The 26106-nt window shown below is 43.6% G+C and overlaps 1 protein-coding gene across 1 annotated transcript; it reads right to left on the bottom strand.

The window, feature by feature from the left end:
• Nucleotides 1–2192: 2192 nt before the first annotated feature.
• GPN1 (GPN-loop GTPase 1) lies at nt 2193–25650 on the bottom strand. Its single transcript, XM_070735013.1, has 14 exons — nt 25053–25650; nt 24837–24930; nt 22709–22748; nt 22437–22503; nt 21018–21055; nt 19063–19141; nt 18873–18967; nt 18295–18340; nt 17648–17794; nt 15878–15960; nt 13714–13753; nt 13119–13212; nt 3210–3326; nt 2193–2597 (listed from the first exon to the last, which is right to left on the bottom strand). Exons 1-14 carry the CDS (start codon nt 25149–25151, stop codon nt 2512–2514), a joined length of 1125 nt encoding a protein of 374 aa, XP_070591114.1. The 5' UTR covers nt 25152–25650; the 3' UTR covers nt 2193–2511.
• Between the last annotated feature and the right edge of the window lie 456 nt (nt 25651–26106).

Below are 26106 nucleotides of genomic sequence, written 5' to 3'. Positions count from 1 at the left end.
TGTGTGCAAGCCCAAAATTCACCCCTTTTGCCAGCCGAAGCACCCGCTTTTTCGCTGCTGGGATTGCCCTGAGGCTCCCCTCCATGGGAAACCCCACCTCTGGACTTCTGTGTTTTTGTGATGCTGTAATTTCACTGAGGCTCCCCTCGCTGGGAAACCCCACCTCCGGACTTCCGTTGCCAGCAAAGCGCCCGTTTTTGTACTGCTGGGATTCCCCTGCTGGGATTCCCCTGCAGCATCACAAAAACACGGAAGTCTGGAGGTGGGGTTTCCCATGGAGGGGAGCCTCAGTGGAATCCCAGCAGTGCAAAAATGGGTGCCTCGCTGGCAACAGAGGTCTTGAGACGGGGCATCCCAACGGCAGCAGTGGGTTTGTAAGGTGAAAATAGTTTGTAAGATGAGGCAAAAAAAATCTTAAACCCTTGGTTTGTATCTCGAAAAGTTTGCATGATGAGGCGTTTGTAAGACGAGGTATCATTGTATTTACTTCCGCATCTCTACTTCGCAGAAATTTGACTTTCGCGGGCGGTCTCGGAACGCATCCCCCGCGAAAATCCAGGGAACACTGTACTTGCCAATGGACTCATAATTATGACAGCTGCAGTATCCTGGGGTCACGTGAACACCTTTTGGGGACCTTCTGAGAAGCAAAGTCAATCCGGGAGCCAAACCCAGTGAACAACTGAATTACCCATTTCACAACTGCTATGATTCACTTAACAACTGCGGCAAGAAAGGTCATAAAATGGGACAGAATCCACTTAGCTGTCTTGTCAATCAAGGACTACCTGTAGACACTCGGGTCTTTTCTGTGAAGAAATAAACTCCTGCACGCATACTCCTTTTAACAGAATCCAGTAGAAGTACTGGACAACATAATCCAGTCGGGCGGTAGGAAAAGCAAGTAGGATGCTTGGCTGCATAGCTAGAGGTATAACAAGCAGGAAGAGGGAGATTGTGATCCCCTTATACAGAGCGCTGGTGAGACCACATTTGGAATACTGTGTTCAGTTCTGGAGACCTCACCTACAAAAAGATATTGACAAAATTGAACGGGTCCGAAGACGGGCTACAAGAATGGTGGAAGGTCTTAAGCATAAAACGTATCAGGAAAGACTTGATGAACTCAATCTGTATAGTCTGGAGGACAGAAGGAAAAGGGGGGACATGATCGAAACATTTAAATATGTTAAAGGGTTAAATAAGGTTCAGGAGGGAAGTGTTTTTAATAGGAAAGTGAACACAAGAACAAGGGGACACAATCTGAAGTTAGTTGGGGGAAAGATCAAAAGCAACGTGAGGAAATATTATTTCACTGAAAGAGTAGTAGATCCTTGGAACAAACTTCCAGCAGACGTGGTTGGTAAATCCACAGTAACTGAATTTAAACATGCCTGGGATAAACATATATCCATCCTAAGATAAAACACAGGAAATAGTATAAGGGCAGACTAGATGGACCATGAGGTCTTTTTCTGCCGTCAGTCTTCTATGTTTCTATGTACTGGACAACCTAATAACAACAGAGTTGGAAAGGATCTTGGAGGTCTTCTAGTCCAACTCCCTGCTTGGGCAGGAGACCCTACACTACTTCCAAAATCATCTTAAAAACTTCCACTGTTGGGCATTCACAACTTCTGGAGGCAAACTGTTTCCACTGATCAATTGTTCTAACTATCAGGAATTTTCTCCTTGGTTCTAAGTTGCTTCTCCCTTTGATTAATTTCCACCCATTGCTTTTTGTTCTACCCTCAGGTTCTTTGGAGAATAGCTTGACTCCCTCTTCTTTGTGGCAACCCCTGAGATATTGAAACACTGCTCCCCTGTCTCCCCTGGTCCTTCTCTTCATTAAACTAGCAATGCCCAGTTCCTGCAACTGTTCTTCATATGCTTTATAGCCTTCAGTCCACTAATTATCTTTGTTGCTCTTATCTCCACTCTTTATATTTTCAGTTTTTGGAAGAACTCTGCCTCTCCATGTGCGTGGGTGAGGCTGTACAGGCACACACGGGACCAAAAGTAATTTTCCAGCCTTTTTTGTTAGCAAGATGACCCCTTATCTCATATCATGTTCTTTACGTCTCTAAACTCCCATGCCAGTTGTGTCTTATCTTATTCCAGCATATACAAGTGGGTGAAAATGGTGAAGTGCCAACGATTAAGCTAGAAGAAAATGTCAGCCACCAAGAACATGTAGCAGAATAGATTATTTGCTAATAATTTACAAAACAGAAACATACATTAGAGGCAAAATTCACAACAGAGACAAGATTTCCTCAAAGTCATATTCTTTGGCCAACAAGTGATTATGTCTCATCTGTGAAAATGACCATCTGGCTCTGGCAAAATGCTTTAGTCTCTCACTGAAAAAAAGTTGTTATAGAAAGAACTCGGTAGCCTTGAGTCAAGGGAACCAGAGTGGTTGCCACAGATGGCAAAGAGTCGGGGCCGTTTCATAGCTCTGGGTTCTTCCGTTTCTGTGTCCAAACATGCAATTGTCCTTGTTCCCTTCTACTGGTTGCTTCTGGTCGAATAGTGTAGCTTAGCTTCTTGCAAGAAGTTTTGGAAGGCAGGTTCTTCATGGCTTTCCTCCGTCACTATAGCAGAAAAGAGATGAGGTGTGTTAGTAAAGTGAGTCTCACTAATGACTTAGGATCCAAAATGCCCTGATAGAAACCAGCATCAACATAATACTTTGCTGGATTGTAGAAATAAGATATAATACAGAGGTTTTTATTTATTAATTAATTTTTTACGCTACCCATCTTTTGAATACAGTAACTCTGGGCAGCTTCCAATATAATAAAAGTTAATAAAAAGAATTTAAAAATTACAAATTGAAAACTAAAATGTTGGGAAGCCTGGTGCAGAGAACCTTCTCTATCCCATCAGCCACTCCCGATGTAGTGGAGCCCCTTTGGGGCCAAGCAGCAGAGTCAAGTTTTTAGACCAGGTGTTTGGAGGTGGATCTCACCTCCGATAGGACAATATTCAGCAATGGGGCCAATGGGATACAAAGTAGGCCCTTTCCACTGGAAAAAGTGGGTAAGTTAATGCCAACCCCAGATTCCCTGGACCCATGCCCTAAGCGGGCTTTAAAAGTAATTACTGTTAAGAACTCCATGTAAAGCAACGGATTGAAAATGCTACCACCCTCCCTCGTAGCTTCCCTCTTGCAATTTATAATTCTTCCTATTTCTTCCTATTACCTTTATGATCAATGTCATCAGTATCACTGTCTTGGGCCTCTTCCTCCTCTTCTGGATCCAAAGTTCCTCGTGTCAAAATCAGTTCTGATGGGCCTAATGAAGATTCTGCCACTGAACCTTTGGATCAAAATCAAACCAAAAAGCAATTTTTCAATTTCTTTCTGTGCAGTAGGATGTTGTCCAGGAGCTCCTCAAACTCTACAAGGGTGGAAGAGAGTGGGTAAAAGTGATGCCTAAATGAGGGCTCTGGGAAGCTTTGGAAAATTAGAAAGGCAGCAACAACAGTTGCTTAGTCCTATAGCTACAGCATAATACCTTACCTGATGAAGTGCCATACCCACTAGGTAAATACTCTAAATAAGCCAACTGCAGTTTAATGTTTCCAAATGTAAAATAATGCACTTGGGGAAAAGGAATCCTCAATCTGAGTATTGCATTGGCAGTTCTGTGTTAGCAAAAACTTCAGAAGAGAAGGATTTAGGGGTAGTGATTTCTGACAGTCTCAAAATGGGTGAACAGTGCAGTCAGGCGGTAGGGAAAGCAAGTAGGATGCTTGGCTGCATAGCTAGAGGTATAACAAGCAGGAAGAGGGAGATTGTGATCCCCTTATATAGAGTGCTGGTGAGACCACATTTGGAGTACTGTGTTCAGTTCTGGAGACCTCACCTACAAAAAGATATTGACAAAATTGAACGGGTCCAAAGAGGGGCTACAAGAATGGTGGAAGGTCTTAAGCATAAAACGTATCAGGAAAGACTTAACGAACTCAATCTGTATAGTCTGGAGGACAGAAGGAAAAGGGGGGACATGATCGAAACATTTAAATATGTTAAAGGGTTAAATAAGGTTCAGGAGGGAAGTGTTTTTAATAGGAAAGTGAACACAAGAACAAGGGGACACAATCTGAAGTTAGTTGAGGGAATGATCAAAGGCAACATGAGAAAATATTATTTTACTGAAAGAGTAGTAGATCCTTGGAACAAACTTCCAGCAGATGTGATTGGTAAATCCACAGTAACTGAATTTAAACATGCCTGGGATAAACATATATCCATTGTAAGATAAAATACAGGAAATAGTATAAGGGCAGACTAGATGGACCATGAGGTCTTTTTCTGCCGTCAGTCTTCTATGTTTCTATGTTTCTACACAAATTCTAACAGCAGTCCTTCCTTTCTTCCTCTCTGCTTCTCTGTGAAACACAACTGCTTCCCCTATTAACTATATCTTCAAATATTTAGTGGAGCAAATAAAATGATGCCAGCTATGAACACACTTCTAAATACTACTCAATGACTTGTTGTCTTATTTATTAATCAGTTATATAGGTGTGCATCTCACCAAAAGTGACCCCGGACAGCACACAACAAAATAAAATAAAATAAATAAAATAACGTAAAAAATTATAGTTATAAGAATCCATAATAACTCACTTAGAATTAGAGAAAAACCGCCTTTTACTCGAGGTTTCAAAATACAGAAACCAAGGAAGAGGATCTACCTAAAGTAATGGCGGATATACTAGCTGATTCCTTGCAATTAGATAAAAATGAATAGATAAATAATAGAGACAAAATTTACAGGGTGCATACAAACTATGAAAGGAGACACAGACTGCCATGTGAAATCCACATCAGATTCACCCAAAAAAGCTGTTAGGGATGAGGTGTATAGAAGAACGAGGGATGAGCAATTGACTTATAAGGGAACAGAGATTATAATTTAAAAAAATACCAAAAAGAATTAGAGAAAAGAGAAGACAATAAAAAGTAAAATTATGTTCTGCTGGTTGATACTTGAGGGCATGTTAATAACATGGTAGGATAAGAAAATAAGGATTGATACAACAGACAAGGCCTATGAGTGCTACATGGAGGAAGAATTGGATAGTAGAGAAGAATTGGAGTCTAAAAGTCAACAGGAGCAACTAGAGCAAATGGAATTAGAACAAGACACAAAAGAGAGGAGTGATACAGAACCACAAGAGAAAGAGGGATTGAGAACAAGAAACCAAAGGAAACAAGACAAAGGAAAGGAATACAAGTGACAAATAGACAAATGGAGGAAGAAGTGAAATTACTATCAGTTAACATAAATTGATTAAATTCACACACAAAAAAGACAAGTAACTTCTAAACTTTATAAACATAACATGAACATAGTATATGAAGTGTATATTTTAAAAGGGAAAGAAAGGTAATCTCCTGGAAGCCCCCAAATTAGGTAAATTATTTTTGGCCCTAGCTGAAACAAAAAAAGGGGGGAATTGCTGTTTATACTTAAGATTGGCTAAAACCTAAATAGACATTATCCTCAAAGATAATATTGAAGGACAAAAAATTCAAAACTATAGACCAATTTTGCTGCTGAATGCAGATTATAAGTTATTCATGACAATAATGGTAGAAAGAATGGGGAAAAAATTAAATGAAAGCATTCACTCTAGGAAAATACTTAAATGTGCTGAAATGGACAAAATGACCATGGGGTTGAAATATAGAGATAATTGGGATTTTTATGAATTATGGAATAAAGTGTACAATTGGCTTGAAAACAGAAAATGAGAGAGTAATTGATGAACTTTTAATTGAAACTATCCAATAGTACCAAATATAAAGATATAAATGTAAATGAACTGTAGATATAAATAACTAGTATCTTTAGAAGTGTTGGTTATGACCTATAAAGCCTTTCATGGCACCGGACCAGAATATCTCCGGGACCGCCTTCTGCCGCACGAATCCCAGCGACCAGTTAGGTCCCACAGAGTTTATTTATTTATTTATTTATTACTTAGATTTGTATGCCGCCCCTCTCCGAAGACTCGGGGCGGCTCACAACATGTAAAAAACAAATCATAAGCAATCGAACAGATATAAAATATTTAAATATTTAAAAAACCCCATATGCTAACAGTCACACACACAGACATACCATGCATAAAGTAAACGTGCCCAGGGGAGATGTTTCAGTTCCCCCATGCCTGACGGCAAAGGTGGGTTTTAAGGAGTTTACGGAAGGCAGGAAGAGTAGGGGCAGTTCTAATCTCCGGGGGGAGTTGGTTCCAGAGGGCCGGTGCCGCCACAGAGAAGGCTCTTCCCCTGGGGCCCGCCAACCGACATTGTTTAGTTGACGGGACCCGGAGAAGGCCCACTCTGTGGGACCTAATCGGTCGCTGGGATTCGTGCGGCAGGAGGCGGTCTCGGAGATATTCTGGTCCGATGCCATGAAGGGCTTTAAAGGTCATAACCAACACTTTGAATTGTGACCGGAAATTGATCGGCAACCAATGCAGACTACGGAGTGATGGTGAAACATGGGCATACCTAGGTAGGCCCATGACTGCTCTCGCAGCTGCATTTTGCACGATCTGAAGTTTCCGAACACTTTTCAAAGGTAGCCCCATGTAGAGAGCATTACAGTAGTCGAACCTCGAGGTGATGAGGGCATGAGTGACTGTGAGCAATGAGTCCCGGTCCAAATAGGGCCGCAACTGGTGCACCAGGCGAACCTGGGCAAACGCCCCCCTCGCCACAGCTGAAAGATGTTGTTCTAATGTGAGCTGTGGATCGAGGAGGACGCCCAAGTTGCGGACCCTCTCTGAGGGGGTCAATAATTCCCCCCCCAGGGTGATGGACGGACAGATGGGATTGTCCTTGGGAGGCAGAACCCACAGCCACTCCGTCTTATCCGGGTTGAGCTTGAGTCTGTTGACACCCATCCAGGCCCCAACAGCCTCCAGGCACCGGCACATCACTTCCACCGCTTCGTTGACTGGGCATGGGGTGGAGATGTAAAGCTGGGTATCATCCGCATATTGATGATACCTCACCCCATGTCCTTGGATGATCTCGCCCAGCGGTTTCATGTAGATGTTGAATAGCAGGGGGGAGAGGACCGACCCCTGAGGCACCCCACAAGGGAGAAACCTAGGAGTCGACCTCTGGCCCCCCACTAACACCGACTGCGACCGGCCAGAGAGGTAGGAGGAGAACCACTGAAGGACAGTGCCTCCCACTCCCAACCCCTCCAGCCGGTGCAGAAGGATACCATGGTCGATGGTATCGAAAGCCGCTGAGAGGTCAAGGAGCACCAGGACAGAGGATAACCCCCTGTCCCGGGCCCGCCAGAGATCATCCATCAACGCGACCAAAGCGGTTTCCGTGCTGTAACCGGCCCTGAAACCCGACTGCCGGGGACCTAGATAATCGGCTTCTTCCAAGGACCGCTGGAGCTGGAGTGCCACCACCTTCTCGACAACCTTCCCCATAAAGGGAAGGTTGGAGACTGGACGATAGTTGTTAAGTACGGCTGGGTCCAGGGAGGGCTTCTTGAGGAGGGGGCGCACAAGCGCTTCTTTATAGAGTGATGGAAAAAACTCCCCTCCCCAAGGAAGCGTTGGTAATCTCCTGGGCCCAGCTCCGTGTCACCTCCCTGCTGGCCGAAACCAACCAGGAGGGACACGGATCCAGTAAGCAGGTGGCGGAACTCACAGCTCCGATGGCCTTGTCCACTTCATCAGGTGTCACCAGATCAAACTCTTCCCAGACAGGTGGACAAGTACGTGCCCCAGTCACCTCGACTGACTCGTTGTCAGTCGACTCTGTTACACAATTGGAGTCGAGATCGGCCCGGATCCGAGCGACTTTATCAGCGAAAAACGTGTTAAAATCCTCGGCACTACTCTGTAAGGGCTCCCCAACTCCCCCCTGGTTAAGAAGGGAGCGGGTCACCCTAAACAGAGCGGCCGGGCGGGATTCCGCTGATGCAATCAAGGCGGCATGGTACGCGCATCTTGCCGCCTTGAGCGCCACTTTGTAAGTCTTAATAAAAGCTCTTACAAGTGTTCGATCGGATTCAGACCTACTCTTCCTCCATCGCTTCTCTAGACGTCTCTTTTGGCGTTTCAACTCCCGGAGCTCCTCGTTGAACCATGGGGCTCTACGGGGTCTAGCGCCATGGAGAGGTCGCAAAGGCGCAATCCGGTCAAGAGCCCCCGCTGCAGCCCTGTTCCAGGCCTCCGCGAGAGACTCCGCCGAACTGTGGACGAGTGCCTCTGGAATAACCCCAAGCGCCGTCTGAAAGCCCTCTGGGTCCATCAGGCGCCTGGGGCGGAACATCTTCATTGGTTCCGCCTCCCTGCGGGGGAGGATTGGAGCCAGGAAGTCAAGCCGTAGTAGAAAATGGTCTGACCATGACAAAGGCAACACTTCTAAGCCCCTTAGTCTCAGACCATTACTCAATTGCTCGGAAAGGAATACCATGTCAGGTGCGTGCCCCCCCTCATGAGTCGGACCCTGAACTACTTGAGTCAGGTCCACGGCTGTCATGGTGGCCATGAACTCCTGTGCCAACCCAGAGGTTTCGCCGAGTGACGGCAGATTGAAGTCCCCCAAGACAATAAGTCTGGGGAACTCTACCGCCAACCCGGCTACCTCCTCGAGTAGCACAGGCAGGGCTTTTGACACGCAGCTGGGAGGCAGGTACGTGAGAAATAAGCCCACCTGAACTCCTAAGTCCAACTTCATCAAGAGAGACTCGCAACCCGCTATTTCCGGAGCAATGAGTCTACGCAGGCAAAGGCTCTCCCTGGCTACAATAGCCACTCCTCCCCCCCTCCCCTGGGGTCGCGGTTGATGCCATATCTGAAACCCGGCTGGGCAAATTTCAGAGAGAGGAACACCTCCCTCCGGGCCCAGCCAGGTTTCAGTAATACATGCCAGGTCGGCCTCCTCATCCAGGATCAGATCCCGGATGAGGAGAGCTTTATTAACCACCGACCTGGCATTCAACAGCAGCCACCTGAGCCCAGGGCCAGAGTTACACTCATCACCAGTACCCAAGATTGGGCTCACAGAGCCAGAACAGGGGACCGTTATTAAGCAACGGTCTCTCGTTCCCCTGGAACGGCTAACTCTGTGGCCCCCGCCATATCTGCCTCTCCCCAGCAACACAGGGATATTCCGACCCCCTGCCACCCCAGAGATCGGTGCCCCTCCCTCTCCTGTCTCCCGGGCGTCAGGTGGGCCAGACATATCATTCACACTACTATCGGTACATTCATCCATACTATACCCCCCCCCCGCCCCCGTCCATCCAACCGTACCAGTCATTCCATTCGTGTTTATCCCAGTCATCCATTACTTAAAGCCCCAATTTCGTTAAAAATCAATTAAATTAATAATAGTATAAAAAGACAGTTAACAGCAATTTAAACACTAAAAACATTAAAATATAAATATATAAAATATACGCTAAATTTATAAATTAGTATAAAAATTGATATCGATGGTATAAACAGATCTTTAAAACTCTTCAATCATCAGAAGTTAGTCAGTCCAGGCATGATGGTATTCTGGTTTTCAACGGTCTTAGGTCTTGATCTAATTTAAGAGAGTCTTGATCTTAATTTTCTCTCTTCCTGATGTCTTTTTTAAAACAGTCCACAAGGGGGCGAAGTTCTTCAATTTATCCACAGTCCGGAAGGGGTATAGTCTTTTAGTAATAGTATACATAGATCACAAAATTAAGGATTAAGAGGGGGGGGAAAAAGGGGGAGGGGAAGAGAGTTCATGGAATAATTTCCAGTTTTTAACTCCCCTTGGCCCCCAGTAGCTCTCACCCACTGGTGCCAACGGGAGGGGGCTAAGTTGATTGCTCTTAAGTGTCCTCGTTCATCTCTTGGCGTTACGGTTGACTTCCGCCACTGGGCTCCATTTCTTCCCCGCTGACTCTCTTCCCCATATTGCCTCTGCCGTTTCCACTCCCCACAGCCCCCCATAGCTCCTCTCAACACCTCAACACCTCTCCGCCGGCGCTGCGAGCCTCCAACCTCTGTCCGGTCCCGCTGCCATTTTCCGCGCTGGCCAGATGTTCCTCCGATGCCGCGCTCTCTATCAGCTCTCCCTCGGCATCCTCGACACCCCCTCGGCAGTGACTTGGCGTTCCTTCGTCCTCTCCTCTCTCCTCTCTCCAGCAAAGCTGCAACTCACAGATGCTGTGTTCTCTGTGAGGCTCCGCCAAACGCCGAACGCCGCCGCCATCTCCGCGTCTCAGCTGGCCACCTTTCATTGCCGCGGTCTTTCTCGGCGGCCCCCCAGCAGGCGGGAAACCTTCCCAGCCCTCAGGATCATAAAAGTAGGGGGGCAAAGTGGCCAGCGGACTCTGACCCGTCTCCAACCGACTTGAGCCCGGATTGACCCATTTTTCCTGATGATTCCGTTGTTTCAGAGGAGCAGCGGACCCACCATGCTCCTCACTGCTCACCCGGAACCGGAACCGGTTGGCCTTCTCCGGGTCCCGTCAACTAAACAATGTCGTTTGGCGGGACCCAGGGGAAGAGCCTTCTCTGTGGCGGCCCCGACCCTTTGGAACCAACTCCCCCCAGGTATCAGAGTTGTCCCCACCCTCCTAGCCTTTCGTAAGCTCCTTAAAACCCACCTCTGTCGTCAGGCATGGGGGAATTGACATTTTCCCTCCCCCTAGGCTTATAAAATTTATGTATGGTATGCTAGTATGTATGATTGGTTTCTAAATTAGGGTTTTTTAAAAATTGACTTAAATATTAGATTTGTTTACATTGTATTATTATTGCTGTGAGCCGCCCCGAGTCTGCGGAGAGGGGCGGCATACAAATCTGATTAAATAAATAAATAAATAAATAAATAAATAAATAGAAATTGTTAAAATTGTTATATCACTGTCCTGTTATTGCATTATGGTGATACGGAGAAGTAAATGGATAGAAAGGTAATATATAATAGAGAAGTACAAAAGCCAATAGTATTTCAATATGGAAAGCTGTAAAATGTTTTGTTATTTTTAGCATGTATTGTTATTCTTTTTTTTGTATTTGTGGTTGTTTTATATGTTTTTTTTTAAAAAAACTGTTCAATAAATACTATTTTTTTAAAAAAGAATCCATGCTAATAAATATCATAAAAAATAACGGAGAGGGGCGGCATACAAATCTAATAAATAAATAAATAAGATACAGCCCCTAGGTGATGAGAGGGATAAAAATGCTCACCGCAACATCTGAACTATATCAGCAAGTTTCCTGTACCTTAAGACAGTGTTTCTCAACCTTGGCAATTTGAAGATATTTGGACTTCAACTCCCAGAATTCCCCAGCCAGCATTTGCTGGCTGGGGAATTCTAGGAGTTGAAGTCCAAATATCTTCAAGTTACCAAGTTTTGGGAAACACTGTCTTAAGAGACCAAGGCCTGATGACGTAATGCAGTCTTGAGGTCTATGAAAAAGGGATGGAGCTAATTTTGGGGGGAAGGATGGCAGCTGTCATGGCAGAGAGGGCACATCTCCTGGGATCAACCAAATGTAGTGGGATCCTAGTTGATGGGACTCACAACATGCCAGATCTACTGGGGGAGGGTCTGATATAACCAGGGAGAGGCAGTCCTTCAAAGAGCCTGATCCCATTGTCAGGCCGAAGCTATCGTTTTGAATTAGAGACTTCAGCCTGTCACAAATAGAATAGTATTGTGGGAATTGGCTGCGTGAGGAGGAAAGGTACTAGCCACAACAAATTCCTTCTAAAAGATTCAAGGTCATCCTTTGTTCAGCACCAGGAGGGCTGTGGACATTCAGAAAACCAGAGTGGTCCATGTGACGAACTTGTGGGTGTGAGGAGGAAGCATGAACCTGGGTGGAGAACTGTAGGAAAAAATAGTATCAGTTTGACTACAGTTCTTTTCCCACAGGACTCTGTTAATAAATTGGAATTTAGAAGAAGGCCAAGGGTTAGACTCTGATTTATTTCTTGGGGCACTGAGACTCATACCGTGAAGGACTTTAAAGGTTAAAAGTGGCATTTTGAATTGGACTTGGAAGCAAACTAGCAGCCAACGCAGCTCACATAGTAGAGGTGTAACATGGTGTTCTGGGAGTGTACAGAACTGCCCATACAGGCTGAAGCTTACAAATACAGTGGTACCTCATCTTACGAATGCCTCTTCTAACGAACTTTTCGAGATACGAACCCGGTGTTTAAGATTTTTTTGCCTCTTCTTCCGAACTATTTTCACCTTACGAACCCAAGCAGCTGCTGCTGGGATCAAGGGGTTTCCTTCCCCCCCCCTTTTTTGAAGAAAGAAAAGGGAGGGGCTGTTTGGAGTAGGAAACATTTTGCAGAGAACAACGTGCTTGCAAAGGAACTGAAACGGTGTCTTTTTAAGAAAGAAAAGGGAGGAGGGAGGGGCAGCTTGGGGGAGGAAATTTTTTGCAGAGAACGTGCTTGCAAAGGCACTGAAACGGTGTCTTTTGAAGAAAGAAAAGGGAGGGGCGCCCCCCTTGCCTTCCTTCCTTCCCACTCACCCTTTAGCCTAGCCTTGCTTCTTCCACCCGCCCCCTTTAGCTGCTCCTCCCTGCCCTCTGTTCGCCTCCCTTCTAAAGTTTGGGATTTTCCTGAAGGATTTGCACACATTATTTGCTTTTACATTGATTCCTATGGGAAACATTGTTTCATCTTACGAACTTTTCACCTTACGAACCTCCTCCTGGAACCAATTAAGTTCGTATCATGAGGTACCACTGTACTTTTCAGGGATAAACTGTCTCCATAGAGCAGTGGTTCTCAACCTGGAGATTGGGACCCCTTTGGGGGTCAAATGACCGTTTCACAGGGGTCACCTAAGACTATCGGAAAAGACAAATTTCTCCTGGTGTTAGGAACTAAAGCTTCTATTCTGGCACCTTGGAACATATTTTTACAACCCAACCAATCAGGTGTTTACAGTGGGGGTGTCCCTCTGACCTTCCTGCCAATCAGCGTAAAGCTCTGTTGGGAGAATTGGTGCTAGACTTATGGTTGGAGGTCACCACAACATGAGGAACTGTATTAAGGGGTCACGGCTTGAGAAAGGTTGGGAACCACTCAGGTTCTCATGTACCTGAAACTGCTGGGCTGTTCTCCATAGCAACAGGCCCCATATCTCTCCGTAAATTTTTCAGTTGTTCTTCCTGCTGCTGCTTCTGAGTTTTTTCCTGTAAATGAAGAGAGAGCGTTCCAAGGACATGTTTTCCCCCATGCATTTGTATCTCAATTTGCTCTCGCGCTGGAACTTAATATGACATGAATGCAGTTTTCAGATTATCTCCAAGCTTCTTAATTTCCATAAAATTCTCTTGACCCTTCAGAGGATCTTTAGTTTTAATTATAGCCCATCCCCTTTCAAGAGAGGCAAAAAATGAACAGAAATTCAACCCTGCCTTATGGACTAAAACTAAGAAGGAAGATATTTTGAATGATGAAGTTGTCAGAAATGGCAAGAAACACATACCGTATTTTTCGGACTATAAGATACAGCGGAGTATAAGATGCACCTTAGTTTTGGGGGAGCAAAGTAAGCAAACCGCTTAGAGAGGGAGGTAAAGCACTGTGAAGCAGTATATAAGTCTAAGTCTAAGCACTATCGCTATTGCTATGCAATTGGGTGGACTTTTATCCATACAGCTCAGAGCATCAAAGTATATGCATGTACTTACCAATTGCTTTCTTAGGCGCTCATATTCTGGTCGATATTCTCTGCAAGAGGAAAAAATGTATGTGTATATCTATATCTATCTATTTATCTATATCTATATATATGTATATAAAATCAATAATGTATTTATTTGTTAAACATATACACTGCCCATTTTGTCTGGTGGGAACTCTAGACAGCTTACAAACCATTAAAAACCATTTCACACAATAAAGTTCTTCTCGCAGTACTGAACAGACATCACTGTTACAAGTAATCAGTATGTGTACTCAGTTTTATTTAATGCTATAGAAAGAGAGAATTTTTTTCCTATAAGCCTAATATTTGCACCAAAAATTATTTGGGGGTGCCCCGTGAAAACCCATCAGCTCTGTCTACTCTTCAATACATCAAAAAATGTGATATGGAACTGCTCAACAGTTGGGGTCTCTAATAGAAAGAGCAAATAATTGATTTCTGAAGATTGTTGTGAAATCTAATACAGTGGTACCTCAAGATACGAACCCCTCGTCTTACGAACAACTCGTGATACGAACCCGGGGTTCAGAAAAATTTTGCCTCTTCTTACGAACTTTTTTCGAGTTACGAACTGGCGTTCGGAGACAGCTGGGAAGCCGCGCGGCTGTTTTAAAAGGTGACAGCCGGGCGGCGGGGCTTCCCAGCAGCCTCCCGAACGCCGGTTTGTAACTCGAAAAAAGTTCGTAAGAAGAGACAAAATTTTTCTGAACCCCGGGTTCGGTTCGGGAGGTTGCTGGGAAGCCCCCCAGCGTGGCTGTGACCTTTTAAAATAGCCGCGCGGCTTCCCAACTGTCTCCGAATGCCGAACGTGGAAGTTCGGCTTTGGCGTTCGGCTTCGGGAGACAGCTGGGAAGCTGCGTGGCTGTTCGGCAAAGGTTCGGGGTTCGGGGGGGTGCTGGGAAGCCCCCCAGCGCGGCTGTGACCTTTTAAAACAGCCGCGCGGCTTCCCAGCTGTCTCCCGAAGCCGAAAGCCAAAACCGAACTTCCCCGTTCGGCATTCGGAGACAGCTGGGAAGCCGCGTGGCTGTTTTAAAAGGTCACAGCCGCGCTGGGGGGCTTCCCAGCACCCCCCCAACCCCGAACCCGGAGGTTCGGCAAAAGTTCGGCTTCGGGAGACAGCTGGAAGCCCCCCAGCCCGGCTGTGACCTTTTAAAACAGCCGCATGGCTTCCCAGCACCCCCCAACCCCGAAAGTTCGGCAAAAGTTCGGGGTTGGGGGGAGGGTGCTGGGAAGCCCCGCCGCCCGGCTGTCACCTTTTAAAACAAGGTGACAGCCGGGCGGCAGCGGTTTTTTTTGCGGGGGTTTTTTTTGGTTGCACGGATTAATTGACTTTACATTGTTTCCTATGGGAAACAATGTTTCGTCTTACGAACCTTTCGTCTTACGAACCTCCCCCTGGAACCAATTAGGTTCGTAAGACGAGGTTTGACTGTATATCCACAGGGTACAACTGTCTAAACTCACTCTTTCTTTATTTTAATGCCGTTGAGTCAGCATGAGTCCGGGTGACTATTTTTTTGGAAATGGTTTGCCATTGCCTCCTTCTTAGGGCTGACACAATTTGACTGGCCCAAGACCATCCAGATGCTTTTGTGCCTAAAATAGAACTACAACTCCACAATCTCCCCGTTTCTAGCTTGATGTTTTAATCAATAAACAAAATGGACTCTCTCTCTAGAATTTCTAGGCAACCTCAAATTCTTTTGAGGTCTGCAGAGTGTAAATTCCCATTCAGGTGACCTAAGGGCACAGATAAAACCCCAAGTGGCCTCAATGGCTCTCAGAGAGTACTAATGACCAGATGACTGCAAAGAAATAGAATAATAACAATAATAATAATTATTATTATTATTAATTAGATTTTTATTATTATTATTATTATTTATTAGATTTGGAGCGGCCCTTCAATTTCCCCCTTCCCCATCCTTTCAGAGCTAATCCTTCCACTTCCCCACACACCATCCTGCCAGAACCAATGAAGCTTCTTGGATGAGAAGTGAAATGTCTTCAAGAAAAAAGTTGCCTTTTGTAAAAGTATCTTACAAACTCAAATTCAGTTTGTCCCAAACCTCAGATACCCCTAAAGATAATGCATAGCATGCCGGGTTGCTCTTGCTATTTTCTTTCCTTTCCTGAAAAAGACTCACTTTTCATATTCATCAACAGCTTTGGATAAATGTTCAAAAAATGCATCCATGCCTGTTCCTTGTACAGCAGAAACACCCACCACCTGCAAGAGAATTTTTTATTGATTTCTGTAATATAAAGAATACACACAACACAAAACAGTGCACAGTGAAATGTGCTCCCGCCACCCAACAACATTAATTCAGACCCTCCACCAAGTGAGGGTGTACTAGTTTATATTTTTTTACAACCAGGAACATCAACGTATTTACAAAGTGTAGAGTGATTCCAATTTATTATTTATGGCTCGGTCTCGAATTCTACTAGCCATAAAACCTCTGACTCTGTCCCATCTCCCCATCAGTTTTTCCAGTTTATTTTCATCGATCGTATTCATTTTAATTTCCATAATTTCACATTGAATGTGTTCCACCATTTTGTAATGTCCATTTTGTTGCATCCTTCCAACCTAAAACAATTACCGCTTGGGTGCTTTCTATAGCTGCTTCTTTAATTTCTCTAAACTCGCCCATGTCCCTCCTCATTATTAATAATGCCATCTCCTTTGTAATCACCCATTTTATATTCAGCATCCTATTAATCTCATCTTGCATCTCTTTCCAAAATTTCTGTACTACCGGACAACTCCCAAAACATATGCATAAAAACCCTCTCTCCTTACATTCATTCATTCATTCATTCATTCATTCATTTATTGGATTTGTATGCCGCCCCTCTCCGCAGACTCGGGGTGGCTAACAACAGTGACAAAAAACAGCATGTAACAATCCAATACTAAACAACTAAAAAAAACCTTATTATAAAACCAAAAAACATACATACAAACATACCATGCGTAAATTGTAAGGCTTAGGGGAAAAGAATATCTCAGTTCCCCCATGCCTGATGGCAGAGGTGGGTTTTAAGGAGCTTACGAAAGGCAAGGAGGGTGGGGGAAATTCTAATCTCTGGGGGGAGTTGGTTCCAAAGGGCCATGGCCGCCACAGAGAAGGCATTTCCCCTGGGTCCCGCCAAACGACATTGTTTAGTTTACGGGACCCGGAGAAGGGCAACTCTGTGGGACCTAACTGGTCGCTGGGATTCGTGCAGCAGAAGGCGGTCCCTGAGATAATCTGGTCTGGTGCCATGAAGGGCTTTATAGGTCATAACCAACACTTTGAATTGTGACCAGAAACTGATCGGCAACCAATGCAGACATCCATGCCAACAGAGTGCCTTAGCATTCTTAGAAATGTGCGCAAGTTGTACAGGTGTATAATACCACTTATGTAATATTTTCCTTTTCATTTCTTTAACCCTTGTATTCTTAATTTTCCTTATATTCTCCACTATATTCTTCACCTCTTGTACATCTATTCGAAGTTCACTTTGCCACCAACTAGTTAATGCTTGAATTACACACCCATCTGCCTGCGTTAACATCGTATATATATATTACCTGCCTGTGACCTTACATTATCATGTTTATTTCTTAGAATTTTCTCTAATTCTGTCTCTTCTCTTAGTACTTCTTTATTCTCTCTTTCATTCAAATATGCATATATTGCATTTGTCTGCAACCATTTCTGTTAGAAAGTTGTTCATAAATTGGGCAGCTTTAGAAATGTGGATTTAAATAAAATGTAAAATTCTGCCTTGCTTGACTTGCTTAATTTCGACCTGTCTCTTCCCATTCAGCACCAAAAACTGCATTACACAATAACATTTTAGCAAAACCGCCTGCATACATAACTTACTACACCCTTTGCAGCCCAAGAGAGAACACCCACCTGAAGTGAGTTGTAGAACTCATCTAAAACAAGACTCATCGACCGAGTTAAATTACTGGCATAGCTGGTTTCCTGACTGAGGGCATCTTGAAAAGCTTCAAAGTCCTGCATCCATTCAAGTGCGAAGCTGTGGTCAATGATGTCTGTCTGAGTTGAAAAAGAAAAATAGATAGGGTACCTCAGTATACATTTGAGCAAAACATAGAAACAGCTTCTATGCCAGAATCTGGTGAATATTTCAATGGGAGACAACCTAGAAATCCCATAGCTACAATTAAAATTGGAAATAAAGATCCCACCCACCCCCATCCCCATTCAATTGTGCAACAAGGCTGCAGCACAGAGGTCTTCAAGCTTGGCAACTTTCAAGACTTTTGGACTTCAACTTCCAGAATTCTGGGGGTTGGAGTCCACAAGTCTTAAAGTTGCCAAGTTTGGGAACCCCTGGTATAGTACATGTATTATGCTGCCAAAACTAGAGACATCGCCACAACCTCATCAGGAGTCGAGTTTGAATAGATAGCCTTCACTTTTTTTTTTTAAAGAGGAACAAGAAGGTAGGGGAGAAAGACAGTGTTGGTTTAATATTAACAGATGGTCTCATTGACATCCAGCATATAATGAGGACTTTGGAAGACTCCACTCACCTTGTTCATGACCACTATGAATGGGAGCTTTGTTTTGTATAGGATGCTGAAAAAAGAATGGAGATTAGAGATGAACCGATGGTACAGGTATGAAACAGTTTTTTAAAAATATTTTTACTGAAAGAGAATTTTACACACCATTCAAAACTACAGAAACGTAAGCAAACAAGAAAAAAAATTATAAAAGAAAAGGTTATGGACAGCAAAAGACAAAGGAAAGATAGCTAAGGAAGTAACTGCAGTACAGACATAATTATTGCCATCTCCATCCTCCAAAATTATATCCCACAATATCCTTCCTCCTATAAAGTCAGCTTTCCTGGTATGGATGCTTGGATTTCCCCTGGCTTTTAAATTTATAATATACTTTTTCTAAATCATCTATTGTAAGGTGATTTACATTTTTGTTTAGGAAACCAGATATAAACCAATTTAATACAGTAAACGTCAGTGCTGGGAAAGCAGTTGCTGAGTGTAAATAAAAAGTCTGGGAGAACAAGAACTACATTAGAATAAAAAAAAAGACAGACCTTTATCCCACAAAGAAAAAGACAAATTGTAGGGAAAGTGCCTCCTACCTGCAAGCATACAGCATGTTAGACATGAAGGTGACAGGATTAGTGCTGCGAGACGTGTCCATCACATAAACCACCACCGATGGGAAAGAGGAAGCCTAAATAGACATAGGAGGAGTTTTGTTAATGAAGCAAAGCATGTTTCCCCCATCCTTAATTAAGCCCCAACATCAGATGAATAGAAGTCACTAACCAGAGCTTCTGTGATGATAGTGCCAGAGGCAGACCAAGTAAATACTTCAATCTGTCCAGGTGTATCAATTAGGACATACCTGCAAGATAAAAGATTTGTTCTCTAAAACACTCAGAATATACAGAAGACATTTTAAAAATAATTTATTAATTTTTTGAAACATAAAAACATAGACAAAAGCAAAGACAGAAAATAGACAATACACAAAATTACAAAAGCATTTACAGATATAAAATGAGGTTGCTTTTACATTTGTTTATACATTTCCCCCTTTAATTTACTTAGTTGTTTGGTTTCTGTTTTCTCCTCTATCCATTTGTAAATTTCCCCCCATATGGTACAGTATTCATTCTCCTATATATTCTGCAATTCCAGTGTGATTTTATTCATTTTTGCACATTCTAGTATTTTTCTAATTACCATTTGTTCTGTTAGTATGTTTTCTTTTTTCCAGTTTTGTACAAAGTTCAGTCTTGCCCCTGCGAGTGTGTGGATTATTAGATATACATTTTCTTTTTTATGTTGCCCTCTAATGATTCCTAATACAGTAAATATATTTCAGGTTTTAATTCTAAATCGTAATTTAATGTTTCTTTTAACCCATTTTGAATCATAGCCCAAAAGTTTCTCGCTTCTGGGCATGTCCACATGGGGTAATATGTGCCATGTGTTGTTTATACAGAAGATATTTTATTCAGATTGCACACACAGGAGTCAGACAGCAGTGTGTACTTATCCAGTGCGGTCTCTGAAATTCAAGACAGAGGTACTACCCACAGAGCAGAGTCCAGGTTTAATTACCGTGTTTCCCCCAAAATAAGACATGGCCTTATATTTTTTTGAATCCCAAAATATGGCCTTGACCTTATTATTGGTGATGGTGGTATTATTTTGGGGGTGTAATAGGCGGCGAGCCTGAGGCTGTATGTCCCATCACCGCTCTCTCTTCTTCCTGTTCTTGGTGCCGGCCGAGCATCTGGCCTGCCACAACCACCTTGCGGAGAAGGACTCTGCAAGGCTTCTTGTGCCATTGCATGCACGAACTACAGGACTGCCACAGCACAGCTGGGGCCCTGCTGCCCTTCATGCATGCAACATCACAAGTCTTGCAGAGTCCTGCTCTACAAGGCAGTGGCGGGGGCATGACAAGTCTCACAGACACTCATGATCATTCTAGTCCAAGACCACTGTCTTAGGAGAGATGAGGCATACCGTATTTTTGGAGTATAAGATACATCTTTTTCCTCTGTCAAAGAGGCTGATGATTTGGGTGTGTCCTATACTGTGAATGTAGCTATTTTTTTTAGCCCTAACTAGCTGCTAACGATCTTCCCAGATTTTAACGCAGGCTCTTTCATTTCTCTCTACGAATAATGTTTTCCAAGCCCTAAGTCTTTGCAGGATTTTTTTCATTGCTCTAAGTTTCTTTCCAGACCTAACCAGGTGCTAACGATGTTCACAGCTCTTTCCGGCTTGCAAGCTCTTTCATTGTTACTCTCTGCAAAGAATGTTTTCCAAGCCCTAAGTCTTTGCGGATTTTTTTTCATGGCTCTACTTGCTCCAAATGTTTCTTTTCAGGTGCTAATGATGTTCCCAGCTCTTAGTGGCTTGCAAGTTCTTTCATTGTTACTCTCTCCAAATAAGGTTTTTTAAAGCCCTTAACCAGGGGATAAAATAATGCGCTGAAGCTGACCAGAGTAAGGACACTAGCCAGATGAATACCTGGTAAGCAGATTCTTTCCCCTATTTTCCTCCCCGAAAACTAAGGTGCGTCTTATACTCCAGTGCAATGTTAACGTTAACAATGTTAATAAGATCTATAAAGGAAAAAAGGTAACTTTTTCTATGCAAGGCAGGTCTACTTAAAATAAGGGATGCCATGTATGTCCCTTCTTAAAAAAGGTCCTCCCAGTGTCACCCACTTCCACCCAACATCAGATTTATCATTGACTCACTGGGATGCCGTCTGTCTTTTTTCAATGAACTTCATGACCTGATAAAAATTCAAGAGAAAATACAGTTTGCATACAGAAATAAAAGTGTGCAGAAGAGCTACTGAAAGGGGCTCTTAGTTTCACAAAATATCTATAGTGACATTCAATTTTGAAGCTGGAGCAATGAGATATACAGGTAGTCCCCTGGTTACGTCGTCCCCGACGTATGATGTTTCGTTGTTACGACAACCCGGGGACAGTTTCGAAGCCACCACTGCCACCGCCTCTGTTCGGCATTGTCTGCCAAAGCGGCAGAGTTGTGTAATGCTCCAGTTGGAATGGAAGATGGTGTGTGTGTGTTTAAGTGTGGCAACAGGGGGAGTGGGGAAGAGAGACAGCCATGTACTCTCTTCCCAATGATTTATTTAAACAGACAAGCAACACCAGGAAGACTTTTTCACCCACCAGTCGAAGCGATGGACAGACCCCGCTTTGCCTTCTGCCAATGACCAGTGCCCAACTAACTACTTCTGCAAACTACCAATGCTCTCCGACAGGAAATTCCACCACAACCAAAACGACCCGCCCTGCATGCGCCCTGTTTCCCCGTCTGAGGCTTTCTCCCAGACTTAGTTGGGCAGGGAGGAGAGGCAGAGCTCAGACACAAGATCTACCTGGTGCAAGGCTCAGAGAGTGCCACGCCCAAGTTCATCAGGCACGCCTGGGGAATAAGACTTAAGGAAGGGCATTTGTCAGCAGCAAACACTGAGCTCCTGAAATGTTGTGTGCCAATATTTGAACTTGCGAAGAGTCCTTGCATTCCTTGTTGGCATAACTATCTGGAAGTTTTGCTCCCTGAACTCCTTGATTGGCTCATGTTTTGCCATATACATCCATATACACTGGGGATTTATTGCCATGCAGCCGGGGTGCAGATTGCGCTGGGCTGGGCTAGCTGAAGCCAGAGGCTGCTTGAGGTTTGTGTATGTGGGTGGGGTGGGTGGGTGTGTTTGTTCTCACTTTACTCTGGGACTTGTTAGAAACGTGGCAGTATTTGGGGAGATATGGAGCAATAAAATGGTGGACTGAACTGCCAGCTGTGTGTGTTATCTCTTTGCCGTACCTTGGGTCATCAGAGTTTTATAAAATTTGCCAAATTTCAATTCCACAGGAATCATTAGTTTCAGATTTTGGACACATTTTGTAAGTGAGCCCATTTGAAGATACCTTGGTTCAAAAGTTGTTGTCTTATGAAGCAGATTGTTGTGGGCAATAAAGCTGACTCTGTAAACTGGTTAGAGTGCGCTGCAAAGCTCAATGGGAAGGCTTTGCTATTGCTAAACTCTGCCAAAAATGCTGAAATTTTCAGAAAAGAATATTCATCATCTTACCCATATGATATACTGTATACTAGCAAAATCAGTTAAGCAAAACACATACCTGGTCAAATCTTGTAGCAAAAAGATTGAGAGATGTAACAATGCCACCATTTGGGCCCAGTGCATATCTGGAGCTAGGTCAGGAAAATTTGAAGAAATCCAATTCACTGGGTCAGCATATTCCCCAGTGCAATCCCACAAGAGATCAATAGAAAGCTATACTACATAGTCAGGCATGAATGGAACAGCAGGTACATCCATCAATATACACACATGTAAATAAAAAGTGATAAGGCTACATTTTGAAGGAATAGCCAAATAAGGCAAGGATACTGCTTCATGACTTCTTTGTAATTCACTGTGTCCCGGATATCTTAAAAAGGAAAACAGAGAGGATGAAAATTATACAAAGCCTGATTTTAAAACAAATTTAAAAGGGAACATAACATTGTTGGTTTAATATTCCGCTTGAAACAGAATTTAATTAACATTTAAATGCAACGCCCTCCTCAATTTTTTCTACTTTCTCAAGTTCATCATCTTAAGTGCAGCTCTAATATTTCCTTAAGACTGTCTAGGTAATTTCATCTCAGGTAAATATGGAAATAATAATTTAAACACAGAGATTTCCAATAGCAGAATGCAGCTGTGTGAGCTGTTGTGGGTGCACCTAAGTACACCCACATCATACCAACTGTCCGTGAACTGCACTGGGAGCCAGTCTCGGACACAATTCAAGGTATTGGTTATCACCTATAAAGACCCACAAAGGGCCAACTATCTTCAGGACTGCCTTCTGCTGCATAGCTCCCAGCAACCGATAAGGGCCCACAGGGTTAGCCTTCTCCGGGTCCCGTTGGCTAAGCAGTGTCGGTTGGCAGGGCCGCGGAAGAGGGCCTTCTCTGTGGTAGCTCCAGCTCTCTGGAACCAGCTACCTCCTGAGATCCATACTGCCCCCACCCTACTGGCCTTCCAGAAAGCTGTGAAGACCTGGCTTTGCCGGCAGGCCTGAGGCTGTTGATCAATGCGGCACCACTTAGATCCAGCCAAAAAAATAAATGAAAGGTTTTTATGGGTTTTAAACTGTCTTTTATATTGTTTTTTAGATATTGTGAGCCACCCAGAGTCCGGAAGGAGTTGGGCAGCCTATACATTTAATTAAAATAAAATAAAATAATAAATATTTGAGAAGCATTGAGCTAAGGGAAAGCAAAGGAGCAACCATGTGCATAACTAGTTGTGTGTTACAATATGTAAAGCAAACCAGCAATGTATGTTTAAGGATTTAATACATTGTTGCTTTAAGAACTGGTGATGCAGTAAGCCATAAGAGGGAGCTAGCACCATCTCTCTTGGGGGAGAATTGTTGTAGGAACTACTATGTGTAGTAAGAACTATGTGTTCTCATGTTAGATTGTGTATGTACATGAATTGAGAAGATAGATGTATTTGTGAATGTCTAGGATTGTTACTGACTACGATATTCGATAAAAGTAAATAATATTTACATACTTAAGCTATCTGGTCTTATTATATGCAATATTATTTATATCTCTGGGTCATTAGCTGTATATCTAATGTGTATATCACTTGAAACAGAATACCCTACGAGACTAGACTTTCAATCCTCGGCCTAGAAAGCCTAGAACTAAGACGCCTTAAACAAGATCTAAGTATTACCCACAAGATCATATGCTGCAACATCCTGCCTGTCGGCGACTACTTCAGCTTCAACCACAACAACACAAGAGCACACAACAGATTTAAACATAATATTAACCGCTCCAAACTTGACTGTAAAAAATATGACTTTAGTAACCGAGTTGTCGAAGCATGGAACTCATTACCGGACTCAATAGTGTCATCCCCAAATCCCCAACACTTTACCCTTGGATTATCCACAGTTACCTATCCAGATTCCTAAGAGGTCAGGAAGGGGCAAGTACAAGTGCACTAGAGTGCCTTCCATCCCCTGTCCTATTGTTCTATATCTCCTATACCTTTCTTCTATTCCTATATCTCTTCTTCTATTCTTTCATTGATATGTTCTATTCCTATAATTTCTTTTCTATTCTTTCTTAGATATATTTTACTGCTAGTATATCCTCTAAAACCATCATCATGTATTTTACTATGTGTATACCCACTAAAACCCTCATTGTGTATTGGACAAAATCAATCAAGCAATCAATCAATCAATCAATCAATCAATCAATCAATCAATCAATCAAATAAATAAAAATATCTGCCACTTCCACGTTTTCCTCTGTATATCCTAAACACGTAGCAGCTTACAACACTGTGCAATTGCTTGCATATCTGCAGTCCCCAAATTTTATGCTGAACCAAAGACCTTACATGTTTGTCCTTTATAGCGAAACGAATAAATGCTCTCATATTTTTTTCCTGAAGAAAATAAATTCTGGCAAAGCAACGCAAGACCACCACCGTATGTACTCACCGATATTGGCCTGGAAAGGCAGCTCGTAAACCGCGGGATCCAGATTGATGACATACGGGGGAGAATTCTTACTATGTAGGTAGGCATTCAGTCTCTATGGGAAAACAAACCGCAGGTCAGTCCAAAATGAAGCCAGCAAAGGGGATCAAGCAGCCCTCTTAAAGGGCCTCCTTCCCCCCGGCCCGATCCCCCCCTTGCTTCCCGCTCCGCCCGCACCTGCACCAGCGCCGTCTTGCCAGAGCCAGCCATTCCCAGCACCAGGACGCATATTGGGGCTCCGGATGCAGAACTCGCTGCCTCGCCGGCAGCTGCCATTTTGCCGCCGTCTCATCTGTTTTCTTTGACTTCCGGGGCTTTTTCCTCTTGGTTAAAAAGAAAAAAAATGGAAAGGAAGCCGAGCTTTTGACCATAGAGATACGAAGGATGAAAAAAATATAAGTTGGAAAAGAACGACTCCGTAGACATCGCCTCTAGTGGTGAGGCATGGGAATTATTCGAAACGTTTTCCTCAAACCGAAAGGGCTTCTCCTCTCGCAAAATTAGGCTGCCGAACAAACCACGCCGCCATATTGTTCTTCTACCCCTGTAACCGTCCCTTAGAGCAGTATTTCCCAACCTTGGCAACTTGGAGATATTTGGACTTCAACTCCCAGAACCCCCTAGCCAGCGAATGCTGGCTGGCGAATTCTGGGAGTTGACGTCCAAATACTGTATCTCCAAGTTGCCAAGGTTGGGAAACACTGCCTTAGAGAACATTTTTCAAAGGTGCCATCCTGATACCGGCACCGGCCTGAGTCTTGCTACGCATTCGTTCTTCACCGAGATGAGATATTAACGTCTGTTCCGCCTTTTTCTCTGTATTACAACACTTTAATACAGAGAAAAATAATAATAATAGTAATAATGATGATAATTATTATTATTAATAATAATAATTCATTAGATTTGCATGCAGCCCCTCTCCGAAGAAACCGGGAGAGGACGACGAGGACTGCCCTAATTATTGACTTGTGGAAACTTCAACTCCCAGAATTCATATGGCTGGTTCAATGAATTCTGGGAGTTGAAGTCCCACAAAGTCATCAAAGGGCCATCTCCACACACACACCACCCCCGTACACAGTATTCCCCGATGAACTTTGACCCGCCCCTCCTTTTCAAAGCATAGAGCTGCGATAATTAGAGTGGGCCCATTCTAAAATGAGCCGTCGTCACGGACTCGTTAAGAACCCCCATTCTGACAAAAGAGAAATGACGTTCTTAGCGGGTA

The sequence above is a fragment of the Erythrolamprus reginae genome, chromosome 1, assembly GCF_031021105.1.
Source record: "Erythrolamprus reginae isolate rEryReg1 chromosome 1, rEryReg1.hap1, whole genome shotgun sequence".
Lineage (NCBI taxonomy): Eukaryota > Metazoa > Chordata > Lepidosauria > Squamata > Dipsadidae > Erythrolamprus > Erythrolamprus reginae.
Note: the sequence above shows the minus strand (reverse complement) of the source record. Positions and strands in the feature narration are given on the sequence as shown.

Bases quoted from the DNA above. Each gene is read 5' to 3' on its own strand.
- GPN1 (XM_070735013.1), bottom strand. From the start codon at position 25,151: ATGGCAGCTGCCGGCGAGGCAGCGAGTTCTGCATCCGGAGCCCCAATA. The intron at 21,056-22,436 runs GTATGTGTTTTG...AATTTTTATCAG, and splicing joins TTGCTACAAGATTTGACCAG to GTCATGAAGTTCATTGAAAA. The intron at 15,961-17,647 runs GTGGGTGTTCTC...ATTCTCTTGCAG, and splicing joins AGTTCTACAACTCACTTCAG to GTGGTGGGTGTTTCTGCTGT.